Consider the following 9,349-nt stretch of genomic DNA (forward strand, 5'->3'; position numbering starts at 1 on the left):
AAGAAGATACTCAGCTTGAATCTCTTACTTCTTGGAGAAGTCTTAAAATTGCTAACCCAGCATCTCCAGGCCACAACTCAGAAGCAGCTCACCCGGACGGTTCTAGCTCACTGCAGTTCATTCTGTAAGAACCTGCCATCTTTTAGAGCTTCTAATGCAAAGCCCATCATTTCACCAAGTTCTACTCATGATTTTGTAATTCAGACTGAATTGCTACAAAGAAACCAGACAGGGAACAGACGTCTGAGCAGGTATCAAACAGCAGCTCACCTGCAAATGATATTGCATCCCCGACCCCAGAATCTCCTTGAAGGTATCATAAGTTTGTTTTTTAACCCAGCAGTCAATGTACATGCGCTCAGGTCCAAACTTAACCATCTCTGTAGGAAAGTCACGCTCCTATCCAAAATTAAAAGAAACAATATATGTCATTTTAATTTAAACAGTCTTTTGTATCAGGACTTTTTTTTTCATTAATAAATCTGGCATACCAAAACCTTCCAACTAATGTAATATGCATATACTAAAGATTGTATTTGTTCATAAACTGATGCACATCCAAAGTTAAATCTCATGTAAGACCTGAAGCTGACATTCTTCAGGTCAGGAGGCATTTAAGAAAAAAAAGAACACTTAACTTTCATCTTTAAAATTACTTTAAAGAATTGGACTTATCTCCAGAAAAAAAGAGTTCTGAGTGCAGGAGTCACCTTTCAGTCAGTCTCTAAGCCTCATTTAGTCCCCACCTTCCTAGTGCACTGAGCTACACTTGTAGCAATGGAATGTAACGAGTACTAATAAGTGACTCAGATTCTTCTACAGTCAGAATCTCAAAGGTGACTTCAAATCACTTCAAAGCCTTCTCCCTTAGCTTGAGAGATGTTTAATTGTTCTGAATGCCAACTAATATTTAGTTGGTCTTATTCATACAGCAATGTAAAAAGTAATTATCTGACAAGTAAAAAAACCTAGTTTGAGAGGTGTAAGATAACAATGATCTATTAAAGTGGTAGAAGTTTGATATGTCTTAGAGGCTTTACTAAAGTTCCTTCACTAACCAACTATTTTTAGAGTTCTGCTTTGTGTATTGTTCTCTTAATCTGGATATGGAAAACCATAAGATTACAGCACAACAATTAGGACAACTCCTCCCCCCCATACACAAACACTTCTTTGGTCCCTGACAGAGGGGCTGTTTGGAAATGTATCTTACTACTAAGTTGCTTTTTATTTATTATGCACAGCAGTTAAATCAGAGATTTTACAATAAATCTTTTCACAGAATTCAGCACACTAATTTGATGTCCTACAAAGTTCTCTATGAAAAAAATCAGCTCATGGTATAAAATAAAAAAGGTAGTATTTACAGTGTAATGTTTAGCCTTCTTTAAAAAAAAAAATAAATATACTCTTCAATATGGAGGTCAAGTTTGGAGCAAAATAACCAAAGTTTGACTTTTTGTTCTACATTCCTAAAAAAGCAGTTATATTTCACATAAGCAATCAGAATTTGAAATCTTATTTAAAATATTTTTTTCCAGTTGGTTTCACTGAAACAGTAATTCCCTCTAACAATAAAACTATTTTAATTAAATTGTAACTCTGCATAGTTACAACCCAGACATTCAAAATAAGACAAAAGAATCACCTCAACAGCTCGTAGAACGTCTCTGAAGACCGATCGCTGCTTTCTTTTATCTACTTTGGCTCGGTGCTTGTTTCCATCAGTAGCCAGAGCTCTTAGTTTCTCTGTTAGAAGTTCCATATCTTCATAAAGGAAATCCTAGTTTAAAAAAAAAAATCCTTTAGTTTCTGGCTTTAACATCTTTTCCCGCAAATAGGAAAACACATCTCTCCGAATTCTGGGCACGAAGACCTCTACAACCTGTTACTTTGTTATTTAAAGAGACAGAGATGGCACTAACTCCCTGTAGTTCCATTTGCAGCGCTTCAGCCAGCAAGAACAAAGTCACAGCATCCAGTTTACCCAAGTGGACCCCTATCAAACTCTATTCTGGTAGTGGGAGCCACATAGAATAGAATCATAGAATCGTTTGGTTGGAAAAGACCTTTGAGATCATCGAGTCCAACCATACCTGTCCACTACTAAACCGTATCTCTGAGCACCTCATCTACCCATCTTTTAAAGACCTCCAAGGATGGTGAAATAGTACAGCTCCTTCAGTGTGTGTATATACCTGTCAATCTCTTCTGCTCCATAATTCCAAGGAACTCAAACTGCCTAACTGATCTGCTGACCCTGGCTGCCACTCCTGTTGACAAGCTGAGGGCACTTGCAGGTTATTAGCACAGAATTCATGCTGCTGGAGATGGATCATGAGAAATCATTAGACTGACAGTATGAAATATTTAGTCATAAGTCTTGTACGGAGTAGAAAATTAGAAAGTAGTTTTAAAAAAATGCTTAACAAAACACTCCAAGTAAACTTCAATGCATAATTGTTTAGCAGGAAGTATTTTCTCCCCTCCACTTACTAATTAAGAGTAATTTACCTGGATTAGTAAGAATGCATGTAAACAAAACAAGTTTTTGTGGTTTGGTGTTTTTTTTTTTTTTAAATCTGAATGTTTTGTCATGTCAACTGACTAGGCTGAGTTTATTGCATGCTTTTTGAAATAAACTGGTCAAAGGCAAAACACAGTAAGAATTTCCAATCTGTGCTGACTGTCAAGGATCCAAAGAGAATAACTGGTAATGATTAAAAGGCTCATGTTTCCTCAATGGAATGGAAGAAGTTTTTAATGAATATAGTATCATTCCTTAATGCATTTTAGATTTTAGTTACTTGCAGTCAGTCTGACCAAATAAAGGATCAAGTTCTGGTCTCTCTTTTTTTGTTTCAAAGTTGGCTTCCATAGCCAAGAGACTCAAATCCCCAACTTTGCAATTATACAGAAGTCTCAGCATATTGTTTCAGATTATGCAGTGTTAGTGTGTCGTGACTCCTGACTCAACTGGAGTTATCTTTTCACTTTGGACAGTGTTCTGGCAAAGCACAGCAGCCTTGATCGAGCCAGGAGCCATTCAGGCAGCTCTCCCAAACTGTGCCATGGGTAAGTGGAGACTGTTTCCTTCAGTGCTGTCAAGAAAACAGTTCAGAAATTAATAAGGCATACTGAAAAATGTAAAAGCAAGCTTAGCTGTGCCTGAGGTAATACTGAGAAGCTTGCACCTAACCAAACTCAAAAGCAAACCCCAAGAAACCTCACCAAATGTAGCAATACTGGTATCTGTGCAAAATTTGTGCAAATCCTTTCAAAATCTCCTCTCCCCCTGAGGACTAATTAGTCATGTCATGTAGTCCATCATGTAATACTAGTTACTCTTCTCAAGGGACCTAAATAAGGATACTGAAAAAACAATATTCAAAGTCAACATGGTTTCTGCTGAATGACAGATTTATAGCTGTAAGAGCAGGATAGTGCAGGCTGTGAATCATGAACTTGTCTGCATAAGTATCTGATGAGTGTTCCCACTACAGTAAACAACACTGGTTTGGTGTGAAGTCTCTCTAGGCATATTTTTTGTTGTTGTTTTTTAAAGCCCGTGTTGGATTTAGACTTTAAAGCTTGCATACTACATTTTTAGTTGCTCTTCAATACTGTTTGGTGTGTTTTGGTCCTGTTCTGCAACACGGAAATTTGTGTAAAAGTGATAGCTACATTGCTATGAATCATGGCTATACCCACTTAGATTGGGGCAGACACAATACAAAAAACATAACCCAGTGAATTATCTGCCACCTGTTGAGATCTGAGGTGCTATGCAACACAGGTTAAATAATTTGTCTTGCCATCATCCCAATGCAAGAAAATTCAGCTGCTGACATCTACTTACAGCATCTGTTTCCCGTGCCAGTTCAAACAGAAGGGCTAGTGTTTCTCCAGCAGCTATTCTCATGTTGAGATCATCACAAGACAGCAGACTTGGAAGTTTATGCAAGTGCCTAAGGAGCAAGTCACGTGTCATTAAGATATAAATTTTGTTGACACTGCTTCACTGTGTACAAACAGTCATTACAAATTTTGTTTTCCAAGAAAGATACTCACATTTCAATTTTCTTCTTCACTTCATTCATTGGACAAATGGTCAACAACAGTGTCCATGCTAAGAGAGCACTGATGTGAAGCACAGTATTATGGGTACTCGATACACCATTAGCATCTCTGTCTCGCTGATAGGCCTTTGTGAAGATGTTTTCCAGGCATTCCATAGTAGAGTACAGTTCCTGAACAGGGGAAAAAATATCATGGAAGTGGCTTAAGATCCACACATTTTCATATTGTTTATTTATTAAAAAAAACAAAAACAAAGAGTATTATTTATCCTCACCGTAATGTCATCAGTGACGATGAAACAGCAAATCCCTAAACAGGTTGCACACTAGATGCAAAAGAAAAAAGCGTCAGTATTTGACATTAATGTTACTGTTGACAAAACCTGCAAACTCTGACCTCTGAAATTCAGCATTCAGAGTAATGGAAACTTGAGGTTAAGACCTTGGCAGAGCGTAAGCATTCAACAATGTTTAATTCAGTTACATTATAAACAGTCAGCCCTCAGGTCCCCTCTACTCTCAGGATGATTTTACAACATATGCTCCTCATAAGCCTTCATTTTCACGCTGTATTATTTAATATAGCTTACCAAGCCCCTCCAGAAAGCTACATGTAGCACTCCTTCCACCCAATAATTTTAAAACCCCATTCACCAGCAGAAGTTATGCTGATAAACAGTAATGGACATATGATATTTATTCACAGCTGTGGGCAATATTTTGCCCTCTCTGCCCACTGTTACATGGCATGAAAACACTGGATTTCAAGAGCCTTTCTTGGTACTTTCCAACTTTCACTGCAAGGTCCTACACATTTCTTCCCTATCCCCCGTACTCTACTCAGTCTCCTCTTACAGAGGGTAAGAAAAAAATGTTTGAAAGTGATGTTTGCACTAACCACACAAGACTCAAAACTACACTTGAACAGGACAAGCTTTAATAGTTTCTGTTTGTTTGTAGAAACAACTGCTGTTGAACTAATACTACCTCCTCTTCCAGCTGACAATATCTAATGTAACACAGCTTAAGTAAATAGGAGAAGTAGCCAGCTATGTAATGATACAGGCAAGTCGGAGAATATTAGTTAAAACTCTGAAGTTTAAAAAAAATCCTCTTGGCAAGAGCTTTAGACCATCTTCAGTCAATATTTCAAGTATACTGCTGATAAACAGATGAGATGACTGGGTGAAAAACTTAACAATACTTTTGGTAGTATGAATGTATCAAATATGTAGTTCTCTATCTGCTATATATAATTTTATCCTACACAAAATATATCTGCATAACTAACATTCCTCTGCTGTTGAAGAAGTTAAAACTAATACAGGAAGACATCAGTCTTTGGGAAAACCTTCTTATTTTTCTATAGGACTTAAACACCAGCCCTCAGTAAGGAGACTGCAACACAATGAGTTAAGACACTTGACAAAGTACTAGGTGTAACAGCTCTTTAAGGAAGTTCCTAGGTTGAAGATGAGAATGACGTTCAACCTTTAGGTGGAACTTGTTAAGCCTGTGAAAACTGCTATGCATCATTCAGAGCATACGTCAATATTACGAGTTTATGCTACTGTAGTAACCTTTAGTTCTGGATTACACAACAGTGAGTTGGTTAGAAACTGCCCTCTGTCCCTGCCTGACAAATAACATTTCATACTTACAGCCTGTCTGGCTTGGATACTGGCTGTCCCATCACAGACAATTTTCTTCAGAACTGGACCAAGGGTCTTAAAAACCTCTTCGCTTTCAATTCCTGACCCCATCTGCACACACAGAAGACATGCCAGTCCGGCAGCTGCACACTGTTCGTCGCTCTTACCTAGAGATTAACAAGCTATTATGAGTAATCACCTTGTGCATTGCTTCCTTCTCCTTTAAAGATAATTAGTCTGAAAACTTGAGAGTGGAAATTCAGAAACCAATAGAGACAAGATAACTTCAGTTAATTTTCTAGGTCAGTTAAAATATAACATCCAAGTTCAAAAAAGAAATGTTGTTAACATAACTAAATTAAGCATTCTATAAAGTACTAGAGAAGCCTCACAGTCTTAATTCCTTTTAAACAATAAGCTATCTCATAAGGATTATTGCTTTCTATTAGCATGTTAATTACCTTTCTTTATGCAGCGTTCAATGCTATCAGTTAGTGTCATTCTTCTTTCCATGACAAATTCATACAGTATTTTAGAAGAAAAAGCACTTTTCAGACTTTCAAGAGCTGCTTGTCTTGTCTTCGCACTGTTAGAAGAGAGAAGGAAGGCATCCCAAAATCAGCACACATCGGTTAAAGCTCAGCCTTTGCTTTTATGGTAGCTTATATCTGCCTGTGCCCAATAAAAGAGTAGCCCATAGGAGTACCACAAAGTATGAAATGCTATGAATTGCCTCCTTCCTCAAGGACAGAGAAACTTAGCTGGGAGATAAGAGTTCACAATAGCACACCAAGCTTGAAATGAAGTCACTCTACTTCAAGTTATTAGGAAAGTGAAGTCTGACTCTCACTTATCCAAAAACTTGGTAGAGGTAGAAAGGGCTTTTCAGATCCAGAAGAAAAGCAAGTCCTCCCCAGCATGAAATAATTGGAATTTCAGTAAGCATATAAAAAGTTTGATGAGTATTCCTTTATTATATCAGAGGAAGACAGAAAATAATGTATGAATGTATTTCTTGAAAGCATACTATACCTCTTGTCCAATGTAAGATCAATAAATCCCTTCAATTTGTATTCTAAGTCTTCTTGAGTGGCTTCTTCATCAACTTCAGGCCCTAATCCAGAGGAAATAATTTAGTTCTACTGATATACATTTTATTAGCAGACACAGTAGTATCCAGCACTTAACATTTTTAATACTAATGAGAAAGCAATTTAACATAGACAACAGCTACAGAATTTTCAGTATAACAGCAACAGAATGGTGTTAAGCCTACTACATCAAACTGCCCCTTAAAGCACTTTTAGAAGAATGGATCTATTGATACATCTGTGCTGTTTCTATACCTGCTTCTTACATGTGCCAAGAATGAACGAGGGAGCTAATCAGGTCTTACAGAAATTCGCTACAACTGACATGCATCAGCCAGTCCTGTCAGCAACACATTTTCATCCAGCCCACTACATCTGCCCCTGGAGTACAGTGGGGTGTTTGCTGTTGATGCAGCGAGTACCACCTAAGCAGCCTGATGTCCTGTCTGGCATCACTTCAGACGCCTCTGCAGCAGCTCAGTTAAGTGTAGCAAGTATACACAGGGAAGGCTCCTTGCCTTATTCTCCCTGTAGCAGGCCTTCAGGCCCCCCTCCTCTCAACAAAATGAGATTAGAGCAGCCCAGGTTGCAGAGATGGTAGTGGAGACAAAGCACAAATCGAGTTCAAAACATGCAAGTATGACTCTTGTAATTCTTATTGTCTCCAAAAGTTAGCATTGTATAACTCTAACAGAAAGAAGTCTAACAGTTTCACAAGAGGCTCGTGAAACCTGAAGTATAATCTTACCAAACAAAACAATAGCCACTAGATTAACAATCACATAGAGCTTAACAGAATGTCATTATTTTGCTACTGCTACTTACAGTCTAGCACTTAAAGTCTCAAGTCAGCTCAGGTTTTATGTTTTTAAAAAGATGAATGGATAAAAATGAAAGAACATACCATCCTCAGTGAAGCTAGCAGGATCACTGAAGCCACTGCAGTGGCTCATAGTTTCAATTGAAGCATCTTCATCACTAAAAGGCTGCACATTTCTGGGCTGACCACCTTAAGGGAAGATGAATACAATAGTTTGGTCATTTTTCATACACAAAAAGGAAGAGCCGAACACTGAAAGCAGAATTTAACCCTCCCAAAAGATTCACTCTCCCTGACTCAGACACAGAAAGCACATTTCTTTCCTTTGCTAGGTCCTTTACTCCCACTGGTTCTGAAGACTTAGTTGGCTCTGCTCTGGAAGGTAGTTTGTGAATGGTGGGGAAAAGCCCACCTCATTTTCAAAGTATTAGTAGAATTCCTAACTCTAGATTTAGGATCTTTCTACAATCAACTTCATGCAATTTCTTGTGACTGTGCTTTAAAAATAGCTCGATATTAATTTAACTGTTAGGATGAGCTAACTAAAAAACCTGCCATACAATCTTTTATTTTTACATTTTGAGGACTTCAAGCCAGGATAAGTTATACATTTAGGCAAACATACACTACTTGGTTTAATGCAGGATTTACAGGATTAAGCGTAGCATGTGCAGCATCAGCAATGTCCAACTCTATTTTAATACTGAATTACAAATACAAGTCAGAACATCAAATGCTTCAATAGAGTAAAGAAGTTTTCCCTCTCAGGATCAAGGAGGTCTCAGTACAGTAACTTCAGTCTTTTTGAAGAAAGCAGTGTTATTTTCACCAGTGCTCATGTCTACAACTTTTCATACCTGTATCTTATTGTTATAGCTATACTGTAATTTCTACTGCTGTCCTATCCTAGCCCTTAATTTGCATCTACTAAAGTTGATGAACAAAATAATACTTTAACTGTTATTTCTCCAACACCTCTCAAATATCATTTACAGAACTCAGCTCTTCCATCTATTTTTTTTTTTGTGGTATAATTGATTCCAAATTATTTAAGAATGCAGTGTACAGTGCTTGCCAGCTTCAGTCAGGCTTCCTGACTAGCCCAGACCTCCAAAAAGCATTTTTTTCCTAGACAGAATCAACCTTAGTTGATCACTGTCCACGTGCTTTCCAGTAAAGTTAAAGTTACACTTCAAAGGTTTTGCAGCTGTCAGCCACGAACCATCTACTTCTGTCACTGACCACAGCTCTGCTGTTTCCTATAGTTATGAAGGACAAACATTAGCCAATGCACAGACCAAGAAACTTGGAAGCTCAGAGCTCTGGCATGGCCACCTTCTTGATTCTAGTGACATCAAGCAGGGAAGTTCTTTGGGAGAAGTGGCACGAAGGACTGCCAGCCCTTCACAAACTCCAATAAAAACAGCTGCAGAAAGTCCCAGTGAACTGGTCACTTCTTGAACATTTGACACTAGAGACAGACTGCTCACAGCTGTGGTAGCCTGAAGTGAAATTTCTCACCACCCCATCAAACCTCCGTTCTGCCCAGGCACCAGCACCTCAGTCACACACATTCCGAACCTGTATGAACTCTGTTTATTTTTTAATACCCTCATTTACGTTAAGAAGTTTGTTGTTTTGTCTTTTTGTTGTTTTATTTTTAAGTAGCGCAGCCTTTCAGAGTACAGTGCGCAGACATAGAGCCCC

The 9,349-nt window shown here is 38.1% G+C and overlaps 1 protein-coding gene across 1 annotated transcript in view; it reads right to left on the reverse strand.

Annotated features, from left to right (window-relative positions):
* The window catches only part of IFRD1 (interferon related developmental regulator 1), a 10,112-nt gene extending 2,286 nt beyond the window's left edge, over nt 1-7,826 (reverse strand). The window contains exons 1-9 of the mRNA XM_010167673.1: nt 7,727-7,826; nt 6,764-6,845; nt 6,193-6,317; nt 5,741-5,898; nt 4,355-4,405; nt 4,072-4,250; nt 3,860-3,968; nt 1,649-1,783; nt 271-399 (exon numbers count right to left, since the gene is read on the reverse strand). Of these exons, the coding sequence (XP_010165975.1) occupies nt 271-399; nt 1,649-1,783; nt 3,860-3,968; nt 4,072-4,250; nt 4,355-4,405; nt 5,741-5,898; nt 6,193-6,317; nt 6,764-6,845; nt 7,727-7,775 (1,017 nt within the window). The 5' untranslated portion in view covers nt 7,776-7,826. The remainder of the gene's footprint in view (nt 1-270; nt 400-1,648; nt 1,784-3,859; nt 3,969-4,071; nt 4,251-4,354; nt 4,406-5,740; nt 5,899-6,192; nt 6,318-6,763; nt 6,846-7,726) is intronic.
* Nucleotides 7,827-9,349: the final 1,523 nt, after the last annotated feature.

This window comes from Antrostomus carolinensis, unplaced genomic scaffold (genome assembly GCF_000700745.2).
Source record: "Antrostomus carolinensis isolate BGI_N321 unplaced genomic scaffold, ASM70074v2 scaffold20055, whole genome shotgun sequence".
NCBI classification, from domain to species: domain Eukaryota; kingdom Metazoa; phylum Chordata; class Aves; order Caprimulgiformes; family Caprimulgidae; genus Antrostomus; species Antrostomus carolinensis.